Genomic DNA, 20487 nt, shown 5'->3' on the forward strand with positions numbered 1-20487 from the left:
CTCACTTTGTAGCCCAGGCTGGCCTCAAACTCACAATGATCCTCCTGCCTTAGCCTCCCGGGTGCTGGGATTATAGGTGTGCACCACCATGCCTGGCTCTTCCCTGGTTTTTCTTTTCTTTTTTTGGTCTTTTTGAGGCAGGGTCTTGCTGTGCAGTTCAGACTGACCTTGAGCTCACTTTATAGCCCAGGCTGCCCTCGAACTCACAACAATCCTCCTGCCTCAGCCTCCCAAGTGCTGGGATTACAGGTGTGCACCACCACGCCCAGCTCCCTGGTTTTTCTGAAGTAAAGAACATGGCATTTGTAAGATCAGGAGCGGAAAGGTTTGTCAATGAAAGGACCAGCTACACACCCCTGGGAAAAGTCTTTTGGAAACCAGCCACACTCATGTTCTTCTCTCCACGGCCTCAGTGGCCCAAGGGGGCCACACCACCTCTGTGCCCTGGACAGTGCCAGACATGCAGGAAAAAAACCTTATGCCTGCTGAAAGACAATACTTTTAAAGCCAAGTACAAACGGTACAAGTTACTATTAAACATGGCAGCTAGAGGAAAAAATTCACCTCCAAAACATCAGGACTTAGATGCAGCCAGGCCTCCCTATCTGAAGATCCAAGCAAGCACAGTTTAACAATATTTAACAAAGCATCTACACCAAACATGGACAGACTTATTCTTTTGTCATCATTCCCTAAACATGACATAAAACAACAACTTGCAAAGTGTTGCTATTGCATGAAGGATCATAAGTAATCAAGAAATGATTTGAAGTATATGGAAGTAGAAAGAATGGCTATTATCAAGAAATCAACCAGTAACAAATGCGGGCAGGGCTGTTGGGGAAAAAGAAACCTTTCTCCACTGTTGGTGTGAGTGCACACTGGTGCAACCACTGTGGAAATCAGTATAGAGCTTCCTCGAAAAACTAAAACTAGAGGTTCCATCCAACCCAGCTATGCCCCTTCTTGATGTCTTCCCAAAAGAATTAAAAACATCATACAACAGTGACATATGCACATGCATCTTTATAGCAGCACAATATGTAATAGCTACATCTTAGAAACAGCACAAATGCCCATCAACTAATGAATGGATGAAGATTTTTAAAAATACAATACTACTCTGCCATAGTGAATGATAAGCTTGAGACTTTTCTAGGTAAATGCATGCACTTTTTTTTCCTGTCTTTTTGAGACAGCACCTCACTATGCAGTTCAGGCTGGCCTTGAGCTCATTTTGTAGCCCAAGCTTGTCTCAAACTTGCAATGATCCTCCTACCTCAGCCTCCCAAGTGTTGGGATTACAGGTGTACACCACCATGCCCAGCCTAATGCATGCACCTGAAACCATACTCTTAAGTGAAATAAACCAGACACATGTGTAAATACTGCATTGTTTCTTTGTTGTGAGAAACCAAAAATGTAGATAAGAACCAAAATGGATAATAAATATTGGAAATGGGAAGAAAATATTCAAATGAGAAGGGAAACCACAGTGGGGGGGGGAGAGGCACAAGAAAAAAAGAAAGAATAGAAGGAAAAAATGGAAACAGAGCTTTTGTAAATAAGGAGGGGAAGAGGAGTTGAAGGGAGGGGAAGGGGATAGGGAAAAAAGAATCAAGACATATCATGTACAGGTACAAACACCCTGTGATGAATGTAATCATTATGTATATCTAAAATGTACCAATAAAATTAATTTTTAAAAAATGCAAGGGAAATAAGAAAAGGTTTAAAAAAATAAAGTACATGGGAAGATATGCGCGAGTTCTATACAAATACTATAGCACTTTGTTGGGCATAGTGGCACATGCCTGTAATCCCAGCACTCCTGAGGCTGAGGCAGGAGGATTACTGCGACTTTGAGGCCAGCCTGGGCTACAAAGTGAGTTCAAGGCCAGCCTGAACTGCATGGTGAAACTATGTCTCAAAAAGACAAAAAACAAACAAACAAAAAAAGTACCAATAAAATTAACTTTTAAAAAAATGGGAAGGAAATAAGGTTAAAAAATAAAGTACATGGGAAGATGTATGTGAGTGCTATACAATTACTATGGCACTTTGCTGGACATGGTGGCATGTGCCTGTAATTGCAGCACTCCTGAAGCTGAGGCAGGAGGATCACTGTGAGTTCAAGGCCAGCCTGGACTACGTATTGAGACCCTGTCCAAACACAAACATACAAACCAAAAAAAACCTCACAAATACTATATAGCACTTCACAAGGACCTAAGCATCCAAACATTCCAACATCCTTGGGGGGGCAACCCTGGGGGTTCACAGGGATGACTGTAATAGACATGGGGTCCCCTAACATCCTATCCTCTATGCCTGGCTAGTCCTGCAGAGCCCACCGTGTTACTTACCTGACAGACCCAATGCATTAGAGTTTGTGTAGCAAAAATATGTAAATGAGAGTTTTTTCATATTTATGTATCTTTGAAACACATAAGAAATGGATCAGAGAAAAGGCTCCTTTTTCATTTTATATCACTGTGCTACACAACCACCAATAAAGCATTTTAAATGTGTAATAAAATTATTGGTGAGCAGTTTACAAATATGAAGTGGTTTATAAATGATTAAAAATCATAAAATGGAGCATGTAAAAGCCTTCAGCTCTTGTTCTGACTTCATACACTAAGATGTATTTTCTATATCTCAAAGTAGATCAGTACTATTACAAAGAAAGCAAAAACCATCTTAAGTATTCATTTTTTAAAATTGGTGCAAATCACTTAAAAGTGGCTTCTGAAATAGCACACAGAAATGTTTATGCAGTTACTATCTCCTGGATATAACTTCCTCACAGATGACTGACTGCAAAAGATTTACTTGGATAATTGACATTATTGACTAATTGTGTACTATTAGGCCAAGCCATTTTCTGATTAATATCGATTGGCCTATAAATGACATGCAGTGCTGTCTAAAGATACGGGCACTAACCCGAGAGCCAATTTTCTAGGAGTCAGAACACCCTGGTTCTTTGAGACAATAGCACAGGAGAGCCGGTGGCAGGTGTCTGGTGGCCTTTGTCACTGGGCTTCTCAACTTCAGCCTGGAGGCCGCCCAAGGACATACAGCTTCCTCTGAGGACCTGGAACTCTGGGAGGGCCGGGACCCCAAGGCAATTCTGGACCAAGGTGACTAAATCCTCTGTCTCTAATTGCTAATTCATATTTGGATTATCCTCAGGTTTGAGAGCCAGTCAGGTCAGCAGGGAAACAGAAAGATGGGAGTGATTCTTCTATTAAAATTTAAAAAACGAAAACAAAATTTAAGAGAAGAAAGAACACAAAGATGTTAAAAACTGTTTACCATTTCTAATTTACACTTCCCCAAACAATGTCTTTTCTTGTTGAGAAAATACAAAATCATTACTTGGTGCCAATTCAAGTTTACTCTGTATTTCAGAGACACTGCTACGGCCAGGAATACTTTTGTCCACATCAAGGACGTGAAACAAGACCCTAACAGCTTCTCCTGGCCAATGGCAGCTCTGCAGTCAGACCCTCCAGGGACCAGGAGGGACATGAAGAGTGTCCACGGCAGGCACACTGTGGAAGGACGCACGTGAGGTCAGAAGCGGTGAGGCATGATGATACCCCGGGGGAGTCCGGAGGGTCCAGCCTACAGGACTGGCCCTGGCCCGCCAGAGGGCAGTGGAGGGCTGCAGCTCACAGCAGGGAAGGAGCGGTGTGGTGTTTTAGTCACCTTCTTCAGTGCAGGACACCATGCCTGACACCCGCAATTTAAAGGTGGAAAGGTTCAGTTTAGCTCTCCTCTCAGTCTGGGTTGGCTAGCCCCAAAGAAGAAACAAGGCAGAGGGGCCTGGCGGAGGAGACAGGCTCACATCATGATGAACAGGAAGCCAAGAGAAGGGAAGAGCCGGGGAGGAGAGAAACCCACCCAGGCCACGCCCCCTGTGACCCCTCCAATCACTGGCCAAGGGTCCCTGCGCATGCATCCAAAGGTCCCTGCCCTTGTGGCTCTGGGGACCTTCGCAAAATATGTGATAAAATATAAAGGAGAATTCAGGGCCGGAGCCACGTAAGTGTGGCGGGCTCACCCTTGACAGGAGGGTTTTCCTGAGCCTCAGTCATGGCTAAGCCATCTTCCGCCTGTCTGAAAACATTAATAAGAACTGGCATGCTAGGAGGCCCTGCGCAATTTGCTTTTATGCTCAACACCACTTTTGAAATTTATCCATATTGATGACTATGGCTCTCGCTCATTTATTTCAATTGCTCCAAAGCATTTAATTGACTGTATAGAAAATAATTTTTCTTTTTTCTGCTGTGGTTTCTAGTAATATTTTTGGTTAATATGAGTAATATAGAACAAATCCCCTTTTTTTCTTGGTTATTTTGTTTCTTCTTTTTTTTTTTTTTTTTTTTTTGGTCTTGAACTCACTATAAAGCCCAGGCTGGCCTCAAACTGATGGCAATCCTCCTGCTTCGGCCTTCTGAGTGTTGGGATTAAGGCATATGCCACCACCCCTGGCCAAGTATTTTTTTGAACATACTTTTTTACACCGATATTCCTTAAGAGACTAACTGGAAGTGGGATTGTGGGATCAAAGGTTATACAAAATATTCATTTTATTAGCTATTGATGAATTGTTACACAAAGCAGGTGTATTAATTGATGTTACCACTAACTGTGCATGCTGCTGATCCTTGCTAACTGGCACTGCCAACATATGACGCTGGCACTTTTTTATTTACACTTTTGGATTCCAAGTGAGTGTGAGCGGGTTTTCCACATTTAGCAGGCTGGCTGGCTCTGGGAACTACTTCCCATCTTTTGTCAGTTTTCTACGGGACAATTTCTTTTTCCTATTGAGGAAGTTCTTTGTGTCCCGGATACAAATCTTTTGTTACTTGTGGGTATTTCAAACATTTTCTCCTGTCACTTTTTAAATGGGTCAGGCGCGGTGGTGCATACCTGTGGTCCCAGCACTGGAGAGGCTGTGGCAGGAGCACCGCTGTGAGTGAAGGCCAACCTGGGCTACATAGCGAGGCCCCGTCTCAAACAACAACAACAACAAAGGCCTCTGTGACTTTTTGTGTTAAACTGAAAAAAATCTGATTTAGAGGTCTATTTTCCCCATTTTATTACCTAATTAAATTAGCACTACTTCTTATTGATTCTCTCGTCCTTTCCTAACAGCCTGTAATTCCTGCACTGGTCCATTGAGTGCGTGTCTCCACTGCTGTTCTTTGTCCAACCTGACGGGGGCAGTGTGGGGACAGGGAGGCCTTCATCCTGCGGCAGGGCAGGTGTGCAACCCCATCTTTCACGCCCTCCTTCACCAGCTCTCCCGGACCACAGCACGGTCACATGTGCCGGCGTGGGGGCAGCGGCCTCCTGATCTCTGGCCTGGCGGAGGAGGGGGTGCTGCCTGACCTTCCTCCGCAGGGCTGAGGTCACCACAGGGCCACTCCTGAGTCCCCCGTGCTGCCCGTTGCTAGAAGGGATGGCTGCTTGTTCTCTCAGTGTGCTCTGTGCTATTTTCGTCTGGCTGTTTTCCATCTCTTGTTCCCTCCCTAAGCCGCTGTCCTCCATTTTCAATGCCAGGTGTCAGAAATGTTCACTCACTTTTAAAATTAGGATTTAAAGTATGCCACAGGGAGCAATAAGCGTGGAGGGATCTCCTAAAACTCTTGTAATTACTGCATAGGGCATGTGAAACTCTGATCAAGTGGCCCATGGGGAAAATACCTAAATTTAAACAATATCTGAATTTAAATATTATTTTTTCCTGTTTTGTTTTGATTTTGATTTTTGAGGTAGGGTGTTGCTCTGTAGTTCAGGCTGGCCTTGAACCTACTGTGTAGGCTGGACTCGAACTCACAGCTTTCCTCTTGTCTCAGCCTCCTGAGTGCTGGGATAACAGGCATGTACCACCACACCCAGATCCACTCTTGTATATTTTGTATTTTAGGAGGTAAGCAATAAACTCTATTTGCAACATGGAACACAAGTATTTTATAACTTTCAAAAGATAAGAAGAGAAATCTAATAAAATCCCTCAACTAACAGTATGTGGATACTCCTCTCCATCTAAGAATCAAAGCAAATCATTAACTCAACATATGACACTATTAAAGTGATTAAAATATCCTTCTCCACAGTCTGTGGCATCCATTTCCCTGTAAATTATAATCTTAGAACATTGGCCTGACTTACAGAAATACATTCAGAAATTCTTTCCTGGCTGTAAAGACAATGGGAATACTTTTAGGTCATAATTAAAATACCAGGGCAAAGTAATAATCTTTTTATAAATGTATTTCTCATCTTAAATAAGTTCCCTCATTAGGACTCTTAATAGACTCTCTAATGGCCTGAAGTATTTTCAATGTATATAAAAAAAATTCAAAACATGTTATATATTTATTAATACTAGGAATGACCAAAGAAGGTAAAAAGATAGCCTTTGTGCATTATTTTTAAACTCATCATTATAAAATGAAGTCATGTGCAGTATGGCCTCCTACTCACAATGAAGTAGTGTTGTATGCATTTTTTTTAAAGCCAACAGAAATTAGTTGTTTTTCAGCTCCCAATACCCGGCTCCATTTTGAGAGGTTAGGTCTTGTTATCTTGCTCAGGCTGGCCTTTAATTCACAATCTTCCTGCCTCAGCCTCCTGAGCAGCTGGGACTACAAGTATAGGCCAACATGCCTAACTGTTCCCCTATGCTTTTGAAAAACAAAAGACCTCCATCTTTTTCCTTCCTAAAGCTTTTTAATCACAGGAATAATTACAGAATCACTTTAGTAAAAGAAACTCTATGAGACATTTGACTGACATTTCCTAAAAATTAAACATAATTGTTATGTTTACAATGTCTGCCAACTGCCCAAGCATGTGACTCTTATTTACCTTTCTGAGGATACTAGCTTCCATGAAGGGATAAAAGACGCTGGAGAAAGGTAGTTCGGGTGATCCAGTGGCTCACAGAGCCCCATGTAGCACAGTCTCTTGAGTGTCTCTGCCTGGAGTCTGCAACCACCCCAGGTTAATGAGTAAAGACTCCTGTGTGTGCTGCTGGTGACACCTAAGTGGTGTCTCAAGATGTGGTGAGTGCAGCAGAGGAGAGAGGACAAGGTGCTTGGGGGTTGTCAGGCTCTGTAGGCCCTCCCACCCCTTTGCAATGAGCAGCTCAGCACTGTGCCCAGGGGTGACAGAGGTCTGGGGCTCCTGACAGAGCCTGGGATGCCCATGATTAGAGAACTCGACCACAGGGCACAGCTGTCCAGATGTGGAACACGCAGCTCCCCTGCACATGGGATATAGCCAGGCAGAGGAAAGGAAGCCAAGGTTGTGCCAAGGGCCAAGGGTTGCAGCAGGCAGCCTGGCTCCCTCAAACAGGAGGGCTTCTCATGGAGGCCAGAAGGCATGGAGCTACACACACTGAAAGGATGTCACAGCTGACTCAGGAAAAAGAATTATGCACTGTGCTGAGTGTGACTGGTAAAGATCAGGGCCCACTCCCACCCTGTGGTCTGACTCAAGACTTTGCTTCTCAAGCACCCATAATCTGTATCAGCAAGAGGGCATCCTGGGCACCTAATGTGCAAATCCTGAGCAGAGTTGATATACTACAGAAAGGACAAGGATTATCATTTTCTGAGTTTTACTGCAAGATATGTGTGCAAGTTAGTCATCTGACTGTCACTGCTGGGACACAAAAACTGGCCTTGTCTAAATAGAGATAAACCAGGGCTTCTCTCAAATAAACTTTAGAAACATCCTCTGTCAGGTTTCACAGGGTAACCTGCACTTCTTATCTAAAAGGGCTACACAGCTGAATCCTCCATAAGTCTCTAAACCTCTTGACTATTACATCCTTAGCAATGGAAACTTGCTCAAAATAGGTAAACCCAGAGCTAAGTAAAAAAGAATTGGTTACAACTGAGAAAGACAAAATGGGGATTCTTAGACTTTTCGTTCCTACAGCACTACATTTTTCAAATCCCACCGAGTGTGCTCAGAGCTGGGAGCCATGCCTTCTATGTTCACATCAGACACAGTTGGGCGATAAGGAGGAGCTGACCGTGGAAAGCCAACTCGGTCTGAGATAGGGCTGTCATTTGACGACACTGGGTTACTGGAAGGTTATTTTAGGATTTCTGGATAAAGCCCACACGGTAAACTTCTGGTCATTTTCCCTTGATAATCTGGAAATGCAACCCAACACTACTAAAAGTGTCTTTTAGGTTATGAACTCATGGGACCAAGTCAGTTTGTGCAGTGTGGTGATCTGGCATTAGTGAATTATACAAATTTCTCTACAGTGTCCATGGCAAAGTTGGAAACGCTTAGGAGTCAACTCATTCCATAAGGAACCTTCTACATCAAATGAAAAAAATAGAATATATTTTAAAAGTAACATAAAATCATTATTTTTATTACATTTGATGAAACATACCTATCCAAGTATGGTCTTCTGATCATTTGATTATTTTTAAAAATTGCTTTTTAATTAACTGGACTTAAAATTATCAATGTGTTAATATAAAGCCTTTTACTGCACAGGGATGGAATCTAAACCAGCACACTTTTATTGACGTGTAAGTGCTTCCGGTAATAGGTTCAGAGCGATTAACTTCCGGGGCAGGTCCTGCCAGGGGGCGGAGCTGAGATAAAATGGCGCTACTTACGATGAGCTGCCTCAGCCCCACGAAAGACTGCTCCACAGAGCTGGCGGTCAGGACCTGCCTCTTGGCTGCAGCCTTCTCACCCAGGAAGCGAAGCATCAGGTCTTTGACAGCATCTCCCTGCGAAGAAGGCAACAGCGTTATCAAGACTTCACCGGTAGTAGGAATGGTAGGACGACTCTTAATTGAGGGGGGGGGAAATGGTAAGTCACCCCCACTGGTACCAGGCTCATGGCAGAGGTGAAGCCAAGCTGTGAGAAGCTCCTGGTGATTTGCTCTAGAGTCTCCAGGGAGCGCGAGGTGATGCTCTGGGTTCAGGCCTGGGTCTCCACTGCAGGAAGCTCAGGTAGGCTGAAGGAGCTGTCACTTTACTCCATATTAGGTCCCACCCAGGCTCCTGCCCTGCACTCTGTCACATGCGTTTCCCTCTGCACTGGACCTGACTATCTGCTGACCTGACTCCTTGTGTCGTACTCACCTGGGGTGGTATCCAATGCATGTCACCTACTTCAGAGCGAAGCCACTGACGGGCAAGGGGAGGCAGGAAGGGTGCATTTATGTGATCTATGTGGTCCAGGAGAGATGCACCAGACCTGGGATGACCAGGAACCACCTCAAAGTCAGAGAAGCACTGGATGGACCACAGCAGGAAGCCCAGGAGTTGAGTGCCCATGAGCCTGCACTGTCCCCTGCAGCCACAGGAGGAAGGTCAAGCACTCTGAGCTGGAAGTTACCAGGTCAAATGCCACATGAGGATGCAGTGTGACAATGTATAAGCCTCAGTGCCAGGTTTGGGGAGCCCAGTCAGCCTGCTGGACCCAGCACCACTATGGTCGGCACCCACCAGGGTCCCAAGCCACAGCTGCAGCCACCACAAGGACAAGTCACAGGAGTCTAAGACAAACAGCAGCCACAGGACAGAGCTCCCTTTTGTGGCCTTGGTGGAGGCGCTGGTGGTGGGAGCCACCATTCTGAGGTCCCCAAAATGCCCTGAGACCAGCACAGCCCAAGGTGCTCCACACCCCCTGCTACACACTCTGGGGATCCAGTAGGCCAGTTGCTAACCCAGGGCAGCTTCTCAGCTGCTGACAAAGCAACACAGCACAAAGGGCCCAAAGGTCTGTGGGTGACTGAAGAGAGAAAGCAGAACTGGGCCACTCTCAGGAGGGTGACAGAGGGTGGGTCCCCCCATGTCAGCTGGAAGCCCATGTCCAGCACAGGAGAGCTAATGCAGCTCCACAGGATGTGGACCAAGAGGACACGAGGACCTGCATCCTGCATGGACCACACATTCTCATCGTCCTTGCACTCTTGTTGAAAAAGTACAGAAGCAGATCTCCTTGTAGACAAGGTTACCAGAATCTTCTGCTACCTTTCAAATGGTGACACTTTAAAGAAAGCAGCAGCTAGAGCAGGTGAGCAAGAGAGGCAGCCAAAGCACCACCGTCTGTCTACACCTTCCATGGGGTAGAGGACAGTGACAGCCTGCTGCAGGAGGACACGCTGGCTCCAGGTTAGGAGCTGCTTCTGCCCTGGGGTGCTGAGCCTGGCAGAAAAAGGCCAAGCTCTGCATCTCCCACACTGACCCACAGATCTGTGGGCAGGGATTTTGTAATTTCTGCTTTCAGAGAGTAAGGTGAGATACTTCAGGTATCAGAGTCACAAAAAGCAGCTAAGTGATCAAGGAGCGATAATTAAAGAGCAAAATAGAAAGGGCCCAGATGTACAGCTCAATAAAGCTTCACAAAAATGCAACTTGTGTTAGACAAAGAGCATTACTGCAGCTGCAGGCCCAGTGATGTAGGCAAAGAGCAAAATCACATCCTGATGCTAAGGAGGGAGGACCACTTGGATTCTTCCATCCTAGCGCCATGCTTGATTGATGAGACCACACTGAAAAAGCTTCTGTCCTTAAAATTCTGTTAGGCAACATTTTAGCCACCATGGGATGTTCTGGGGGTAGGAGTGTTTGTACAGTGACCAATGTCTTACCTAGGAAAGCCTGAAAATGTGACTGCACATCTTAAAGACGCACTCCTGCTCTGTCACTGGATGGTGGCAGTTGTGACATGTGGTCTGAAGAGATCGTGTACTGCACATTCCAGTGGCTACTGGGGTGAGGAGAAGCTTTCTCCAGTGTTACGAATGTCCCCCAAAGCCACATGTGCTCAGAGGTAAGGCTTTACACTCACCAGTGGATCAGTCCATGGAGGATTCCTTAGCTGACATGCTCTTAGGAGGCACAGCCTGGAGGCAAGTGGGTCACTGGGGACATGGCTGGGAAGTATGTGTCTCCCTCCCTCATTCTCATTCTGCTTCCTGTCCCCCATGCTGTGAGCAGCTCTCCTTCACAGGTATATGCCATCCTGTCTTGGAGCCAGCCAACCATTAACTGAAACCTCTACAAACACTGAGCCAAAATAAACCCCTCCTCCTTTAAGCTGTGGGTGTCTGGTATTATGTGTCAGTGAGGAGAAAGTGGTATGACAGATTTTTGGTACCAGAGAAGTGGGGCTCGTTGCTGTGTTACCTTGGCCATGTGGTTCAGGAGCCTTTGGAACTGGCTTGTGGGAAGAGTTAGGAAAGGTTTGCAGATGCCAGCAAGAGAAGCAGCCCTAGAATGCTGTAAGCTGAGTTGCTTTTATTCCTTGCTAAATCTTAAAATTTTTCATTTACCCTTTTAAATTTTTTTTTTAGAGAGCATGGTAATAGGAATTGAACCCAAGGTCTTCATACTGAACTACGTTCCCACCCCTTTTTTATTGTTTTTCACTTTGAGACAGGGTCTTTATTTATTTATTTATTTTTGGTTTTGTTTTTTTTCTGGTACCGGGAATCAAACTCACGACCCTGCGCTTGCCAGGCAGGCACTGTGCTGCTGAGCTAAATCCCCAGCCCTGAGACAGGGTCTTGCTAAGTTGCTTAGGCTGGCCTTGAACTTGCGGTCCTCCTGCCTTAGCCTCCTGAGTAGCTGGGATTATAGGCTTGCGCCCCAATGGTTGGCTTCATTTACTTCTTTAAGAAGAATAAATGCCATCTGTAACTACAGTCAGTTAAAGAAGTATATGTTCTCTGAGGGGTGTCACGATAGCCAGACAAGGTTTAAGTTAAGACAAGGTTTAAGGCCTCTAATTTAACTTAGACTGACATAAAAGTCACTTAATAAAAAAACAATTAAAATTTTTATCTCATAACAAAGAGACTACTAATTAGATATTAAGAACAATTTGGGAGGAAAAAAATCAAACACAGGTGTTCTAGGAAACTGATCTAGAACAAACAACACTTTAACAGTGTGAGAGGGTGGAACCTGTAGTAGCTCAATATGGCAGATGGTTGGTTAACATCTCAAAAACTTGCTGTGTATGAACAGCAACAGAAAACCTCTTCTTTGTTACAGCAATGGTAAGGCTCAGGAAAGAAACACAACATCTGGGGTAAATCTTAAGAGGTCTTTCTTTGCTACCCTGGCAATGAGAAGTTTCTGGAAGGATCTCATGTAACTGAAGAGACACTGAGGGGCCAACACCTAGCACATCTGTTTCATGTGCAAGGTAAAGGTGTCTGGGGATAGTCTTAGTTCAGGTTTTACTTGCCATGAGGTTTCCAAAATAAGCACTGTGAATTCTCAGAGGTACAGAGGACCTGATGGAGAACTGAGAGCAGGGAAAAGCACAACTGTCTTCTGGCTGGCTTCGGGCTTGGGCTCTCCATGTGTGGAGGGTGCGCCATAGATCCAGAGGCCTTCGGAACCAAGAGGGGAGTTACTGAAGCTTTATGCCAAGGACGTCACACCCCAGAGCACAGGTGTCTTACTGTACATAGGAATCTTAGTTGCCATTGCATCTGGATTAATCTTCAGTGGTGCTTTTCAACTTAAGAAGGACCTATATTTTGGGCAATTTTTTTTTTTAATTGTATGATAAGCCCAGTGGGGTGGTGCACACCTGTGATCCCAGCACTGAGGAGACTGAGGCAGGAGGATCACTGCCAGTTCAAGGCTGCCTTAGGCTACATAGTGAGTTCAAGGCCAGCCTAGAATACATAGCAAGATCCTGTCTCAAAAATCCTAAAAATATGGTAGGACCCAGTCACTCTAGGATAGCCAGCATTATCAGGCCCACCCACTACATGTCCTGTGCCTACCTAGCCCTTCTGCCCTCCACAGCCAAGCAATACATGGTTCTCCAGGTTCTCCTGGTTCACCAGGCAGTGAACTTCCCACGGTAACCTCTGGATTTTCCATTTCCAACAGAGAGGAAGGCCAAAGGCAAAACAGCAGAGTTTGAAAAACGATCTAAAGCCTGCCCAGGGATGTTGCAGGAACTTAGCAGCAGACAGTGCAAGGACCCTGAGAGAACCAGTGTGAGGGTGCAGGGCCACGAAGGAGGCAAAAGGATAATGAGTGATAGAGTAAATCAAACCCTATACATCCAAATACCCCTGAAAACAGAGTCTATAATTGGAATTTATCAAAAAGACTGCAAGATTAAATCCTATTTAGTGTATTAGGATAAGAGGGTAGAGACGGATGTCTACAACAATGCCTGTTAGAAGTAAGCTGAGGTAAATGCAAGTTTAGCATATGAATATTCTGGAGAGATGACCATGTAAAATATTCAAAATCTGGATGCTCATGGGCTTATAGGTCTGTTATTTGAAAACAGGTAACTTCACTTCTGAGCATGTCACTGCCCCTTTGGCAGTCCATTCAGCATTCATAAGGCTCCCAGGCTACCATTTCAGTGACAGCAGTCACATTCCTGCCCAAGGCTTACTGACTCATCTACCTGTGAAGAAATGAGGAAGAAAGTCTACTGACAGAAGGCTGTAGTTCTCTCCTTTAGGATCCAGAAGGCAGACGGGCACAGGATGGGAAGCAAGTAACTGGGAGGTGTGCTGCCCCTCCCTCGCTGCCCCAGGAATCTGTAATTCTATCTGTAGTCCAGTTTGGTAACAAACCAAAATAGGCATGTAAGTGAATTAATCTGATACATACATTCACAAACATTTTTATCGGATTATGCCTGCTACATGCTGATAATGTGACTTCCAAATTTAACAAGATAGCATGAACCTTATAACACATTCTATTTTAACATCTTTTACAACATATTTCATTATTTCAAGCAGTTTTACGATTGTGGCAAAACTGAGCAGAAGGTACAAAGGCTTTCCCTACACCCTCCCCACTCCCCATCGCCTTTCGTGTTACCAGCACCCCCCACAACATCTGTTACAGAGGATGAAACTATCTGACACCATAATCCTCACTGAAGTCCACAGCTGACATCAGAGTTCACTTTGGTTGCTGTGTACTGGGTGGGTTTGGGTGAATGAGCACTGACACATACCTACCATTACAGTACCGCACGATAACTTCACTGACCTAAAGATCTTTTTTCCGCCTACTCATCTTTCCGCCCCCCAACCCCTGGCATGATTTTCAATGCCCACACAAATACTCCATGTTAATGATGAGAGAACTTAAATATATTCAGTTTCCAAATGCTGAGCTTGTAGATAATTTCAGATTCTTTGCAATTATAAGCCACGCTCTGATGGCATCCCAACAGCTAACTATTTGGACACGAGTGTGATTATTTCCTGACAGTACATTCCTAGGGGTAGAATTTCTGGCCCACAAGATACGCATATTTTGATGTGTTTTAAACCTTAAAAATATTTAGCTGGGCAAAGTGGTGCATGCCTGTAATCCCTACACTCAGGTCCCTGAGGGAGAAGGATCACCACTGAGCTTCGTAGAGAGTTCAAGACAAGCCTGGACCACGCAGCAAGACCTTGGCTCAAAAATCCAAATCAAAATAGAACTTTTACTTAACCACTTCTGGCTCCATTAAGGCTGCTGTAGACCAGCTATCTTCCCATACGCCAAAAGATAATAATTGTAAATGAAACATCTAATTAGACAGAAAATGGAAATACTTTGATTACTTGTGAGACTGAACATTTGTGGACTACTATTTAGAGTATATAACTTTTGCATATTTTTGTGATTTCTTATTTTTTGGGCCATCCCCATTTTCCCCATGGGATCTTTGTAAGGGTTGGATATAGTTTAAGTATGTCTCCTGATGAGCAGGTGCTAGAGATTTGTGCAGCTAGGAGGGGAGCTGGAGGCCTTGCTTCAAGCCAGTAAGGAAAGAAGCCCGGAAGGCATTTTAGAAACCTTGGGGGTCTGGCTTCCTATCAAGGGCCTAGAGGTCTAGAAGGCAAATTAGTTTCTGGTTTTGATGCCCAGGGCCACGCCCATAGTATGCTCCCTACTCCCAGCCACGTGCACATGGGCCCAGGACCAATTTTGCGACAGGTCTTGCCAGTGTCTAGGCAGTGCTGGGTTCTGCAGGTATGCAGACTCAAGAGCTAGGAGGTCACGGCCGCTTCCACCAAGACTTCAGAAGAAAGCCTAGGAAGCCAGGCAGAGGCTCACTATTGCTGTCAGATACTAGGCAGTCTCTACACTGTACGAATGTCTATGAGAATCTTGGAGTGCGCTGCAGCCAGGGCCCTGGGAAGGGAGAGCTACCACAGCATGCAAGGCCAGCTGGTGAGGCTGCGGCCATCAGCGCGCGGAGCCAGGAAGAGCAGCTGTGTGACCTGTAAGCAGCATAACTGCAGGGATGGTCGAGCCTGCCTAAAACCTTGGGGCCACCCTAGCCATAGCATGCACAGGAGGCCTGGCTAGATCTTTAGGATTTAACATTGGCCCTGCCTGGTTTCAATCTTGTTTGGGGGAAGTTGTTCCTTTTTGCTTCCCTATTTCTCCCTTTTGGAATAGGGATGTTATCTTGTTTCTGTCTCAACATTGTACATTATTTATATATTTTTTTGTTTTTTTGAGCTGGGGTCTTGCTATGTAGTTTGGGCTGGCCTCAAAGTATAAGTGATTATCCTGCCTTGAATGTCAGGAGCACTGGGATCACAGGCGTGTGCCACCACATCTTGTCCCACCACTGTATTTTAGAAGTGCATGACTGCTGGGTATGCTGGTGGATGCCTGTGATCCTGGTGCTCTATGAGGCTGAGGCAAGAGGATCACTGCGAGTTTTTTTATAAGTACACAGTCTCAAGTATTTTGTCATAGTAATGGAAAACTAATACAAATTATTAAAAATCCTCCACATCACATGTGTTTTATGTAAATACAAACATGTTTTTATATTAAAAGATAAATGGATTTATCATGTAGTAGAGTTCAAATGTCAAAAATAAATTGAGCACACAATGTATAGTGGTACTTCAGAAAATGAGGACCTAATGAACTACTTGCTAGTATTTCTCTGAGTCTCAGTGGTACCTTAAATGTATTATAGTACTAGGGAACTCAACAGAGTTCCTAATAACCTAGAGATAAAATACAGACTCTCACTGGGCATGGTGGTACATACCCAACACTTCAGAGGCTGAAGCAGGAGGATCACTGTTAGTTCAAGGCCAGTTTGAACTACATGGCAAGATTGCAGCTCAAAAACAAAACGAAACAAAAACCCCAAACCAATAAAACAAAACAGATATCTCAGGGGGAAAAAATCAGAATGTTAGGAATCCTAGAATAAAGATTTTTCCACCCTTTGAAAGATATTATATATATTTTATAGAAATGATTAAAAAAGACAAGATGCAAACAGAAACACTCGCCATCTTACCTGAATGTTGTCGAACTTGAGGCCTGGCATGGTGAGGTTGTCCTTGTCTACAAACACAGTGCTATACTGCTGGGTCGCTACTGAGATCAGGACATCTCTGGTCCCCTGGCTGGGAAGCCAGGCATCATTCCTTCGGTCCATTTCACTCATGCTCAAGGCTGTGGCAAAAGGATCATCGCTCCCTGCAAATACTGCCTGTATCTGTGAAAATGGTTTTGGAGACTCGGGGATTTCCAGAGAAGCTGTAGAAACCCCCAATTCTGATCTTTCCATCCCTGCAGAGTAAGATGGGTTGGCAGAATCGGGGGACATTTCTCCTACAGGCGTAGTGAGAGAAGACAACTCTCCTGGAACTGGGGTGCCTGCATTGGGATTACTGACAGAAATGAAGGTAGAAGTGGTGAAAGAATCAAAGAAGTCAGAGGCCAAGGAGTTAGTGTTGATTGTATCTCCAAAAAATTTACTCAGGCTGGGGCTGGGCTGGACCACCTGAGGAGGCGTCTTCGCAGACGTCTCACTTGCGCTGCTGAAACTTGGCGACTTCACCATCTGAGACTCGAAGCCATCCTGCAGGAATAAGTGCGGCTGGGAGGGAGCTGGATTCGCCTGGCTGAAGATGGTGCACACAGGTACAGGCTCGTCTTTGGAAGAGGACTGACCAGAAGACACATCAGATACCTGCTCTTCTGGGTGAGCTTTCTCATCCCTGGGCACCAAGTCCCCTGCACTGGCGTCATCAAAGGCAGGCATCTCCTTTGCTTCTTCCTGGGTGGAGTCTTCTTTCAAAGATGCCCTGCTGTCAGGTGTCATGTCAGACACGTCTCGGGGGGTATCGTCTCCGTCAGTTTCACTGTCATGACTCAGTATGTCCATTGCTTCCTTACCTGTGACACCATCCAGTCTGCGATCAGTGGTGCCTTCTAGGGGCTCTACGACATCCCGCAAGCAGCCAAGCTCACCCGCGTCATCTTCACTGTTATTGGGAGAGTCTGAAATAAGCACACTCTCCATCATGTGCTCATTAAGCTTATCTACAAAATTGTTGGAATCTTCTGAGATGGTCTCATTCTCCTCAGACCCAAACTCATCTCCACCAAGATCAATAGTTTCCTCTTGATAGAGAAGCCGGCCCTCTTCCTCCTGAGGAACCTTTGGAGCAGCAACGCTCTCAGCTCCCGCCTGGGCAGAGGGTGATGCCTCAGTCACACCCTGTTCACTACCTTTCCCTTTCTCCATGTTGCCTGAAACAAAGACAATCACAGATCCCCCTTATCAGCACTCTGTGTCAGGTACTACGTTACTTTATTTTGCTTTTGAATTAAGAGTTATTAGAGCCAAGCATGGTGGCGCATGCCTATTATCCCAGCACTCGGGAGGCTGAGGCAAGAGGATCATTGTGAGTTCGAGACCAGCCTGGGCTAAAAAGTGAGCTCAAAACCAGCTTGAACTGCATAGCGAGAGCCTGTCTCAAAAAGACAGAAAAAAAAAAAAAAGGAGTTATTGTCTGGCTTGATGGTGCACATCTGTCATCCCAGCACTTGGGAAGTTGAGGTAGGGGGATCTCAAAAAATTAATTTTTTAATTGCTTAGATATACAAATGATTCAGAATTTATAAACTTCCATTTCTTGCTCTATTTTGAAGTGTGGCAAAATACACATAAAATTTAATGTCATACCCATTTTTGTTTGTTTGCTTTTTGGTTTTTGAGATGGGGTCTCGCTATGTAGTTCAGGCTGGCCTTGAACTCACTATGTAGCCCAGGCTGGTTTTGAACCCTTGTGATTCTCCTGCTGCAGCCTCTCAAGTGCTGAGATTACAGGCATGCACCACCACACTTGGCTTCCATTTTAGCCATTTTTTAAGTATACTGTTGAGTGTGGTAGTACATCCTCATTACTGTGCAACCAATCTCCAAGTTTTTTATTTTGCAAAATTAAATTTCTATACTCATAACTCCCCTTATATCCATCCCCAGGCAACCACTATTCTACTTTTTAATTTCTGTAAGTTTCACTAGGTACCTCATATAAGTGGAACTGTACAGTATTCGTCCTTCTGTAACTTACGTATTTTCTTAGAATAATGACCTCGAGGCTTATCCATGTAGTAGCATATGTCAGAATTTGCTTCCTTTTATGGGTGAATAATATTCCCTTGCAGCTGGGCATGGTGGTGCATGCCTGTGATCCCAAGACTCAGAAGGCTGGGGTAGGAGGGCCACTGCAAGTTCGAAGCCAATCTCAGTTACACAGTGATTTTAAGGTCTGAACTGCATAGCAAGACCTTGTCTCAAAAAATTAAAAATAAATATTCTGTTGCAAGTGTATAGCATACTGTTTACCCACTGACTTGTTAATGGACATTTGGATTGCTTCCACTTTTAGCTACTGTAAATAGTGCTGCTATGAACATGGATGTACAACTATCTGTGAGACCTTGCTTTCAACTCTTTTGTGTATGTGCCCAGAAGAAGAATTGCTAGACCATATGGGAACTCTAGTTTTATTTTCTTGTTGGGATTACAAGTTTTTCATAGCAGCAGACCATTTAACATTCCTACCAACAAGTACAGTGTAAGTGGCTCAGTTTCTCCACATCCTCACCCACACTTGATATTTTCTGGTTTCATTCTTCTTTAAGCCAGTACCCACTATAATATGTGTTGGGAGTTTTAGCTTTTAAACACTACTTTTTCCTTAAGACTCGGCTGAAGTCCCCCTCTTCCGCAAAACCCTTCTCAAAGCGCTCCAACCAACTGTCCTCTCACCGTGACCCTCGGAACTTGTAATACTGTCTGGGATTCCTGTCTGCTGGAGACATTGATAACCGCATGAGAAAAAGTGACACTGTAAGAAAACAGGGCGGGCGCTGACAACAGCAAAGTAGGTGACATTTCTGGCACCTTCTTTGTGCCTGGTCATGCAGTACGTGTGAATGGACACCTGGTCCTCAGCTACAGCTGCTAGGATGCTCCTTGAGGAAACAGGCTGAGGTATGCAGCTTGATCAAAACCACACAGCGGGCTTGGTGCACGAGTGGGGACCAGCTACGGCCAAATGCCAGCCCGCCCTGGCAGAGGAGGGCACAGAAGGCGACAGAGGCGGGACCGAGTCCCGCGAAGACACCGCGTCTACGGGAAGGGCCCCAGGCTGGCAGGCTCCAGGCTGGCACTGTCCAACCTCTCCTGACCACCGCGGCGCTGATCCTCACCTGCCACCCGCCCCTGGGGCTGGGGAGGGGTCACCTGCGACCGTGACCCGGGTCCTGGAGACGCTGACAGCCCGGAAGTACGGGAGAGCATCCGGCACGTCCCCTCCCGCGGCTAGTGCGCCTGCGCATGCCGTCCTCACTGCCTGCCCAAGCCTGGAGCCAGAGATCAGACAGGCGGTGCCTTTCCGGTTCCTTTGCATTTGACAAGGGCGGGGCGGCCAGGTTCTGGGAAGGCAGAGGAAAGAAATCACCTGACCTGGAGTGCTTTTGACACTAGTAGCAAAACTGTGGCAGCACGGGAGACGATTAGGAGAATAGTTTGTCCAACGGTCTGTAGAAATACTAATTTCTAAGAATTTTTCTTTGTACTTTTGTTTTCAGTTTCCCACCATGCATCTGTAGTATTATGTAGTCAGACTGATGATAAAGATGGTATAATGGTTGGGGATGGACTTAGTCCACGTGTATGAGGACCTTTCATTCTCTTACCTCTGCAAGTTTATCTTGGCAAAGATTGAATAGGAGTCTGGTGTCTAGGGCTGTGCTTACTGGTCATGTAATCTCAGAGGTCTCCATTCACTCAATAAACGATTACTGAACCTCAGCTGTAAGCTCTGCTTGGTATTGGGCATGGGTACAACTAAAGAAAACAGACCCAGCCATTTTTTGTCTAGCCCGGTGGTTTCCTTCCCATGTAATGATTGTTTATTGCAGATAGTTTTATCTATTTGGATTTCTGCTTTTCCTGTAATCCAGGTGATCACAGGTTTAAGACAGTGGCCGAAGACTTCTGCAGTATTTGAGTGTCCTTGTAAAACTTTTTTTTGGTCTTTTTAAGACAGGGTCTCACTATGCAGTTCAGGCTGGCCTTGAGTTCACTTTGTAGCCCAGGCTGGTCTCGAACTCTCAACGATCCTCCCGCCTCAGCCGCCCAAG

At 45.2% G+C, this 20487-nt stretch overlaps 1 protein-coding gene across 1 annotated transcript in view; it reads right to left on the reverse strand.

Moving 5' to 3' along the window:
* The window catches only part of Trappc12 (trafficking protein particle complex 12), a 38988-nt gene extending 19267 nt beyond the window's left edge, over positions 1 to 19721 (reverse strand). The window contains exons 1-3 of the mRNA XM_005404378.2: positions 19552 to 19721; positions 16340 to 17580; positions 8676 to 8792 (exon numbers count right to left, since the gene is read on the reverse strand). Coding sequence (XP_005404435.1) covers positions 8676 to 8792; positions 16340 to 17580; positions 19552 to 19642 — 1449 coding nt within the window. The 5' untranslated portion in view covers positions 19643 to 19721. The remainder of the gene's footprint in view (positions 1 to 8675; positions 8793 to 16339; positions 17581 to 19551) is intronic.
* Positions 19722 to 20487: the final 766 nt, after the last annotated feature.

Source organism: Chinchilla lanigera, unplaced genomic scaffold (assembly GCF_000276665.1).
Source record: "Chinchilla lanigera isolate Chin_1 unplaced genomic scaffold, ChiLan1.0 scaffold00086, whole genome shotgun sequence".
NCBI classification, from domain to species: domain Eukaryota; kingdom Metazoa; phylum Chordata; class Mammalia; order Rodentia; family Chinchillidae; genus Chinchilla; species Chinchilla lanigera.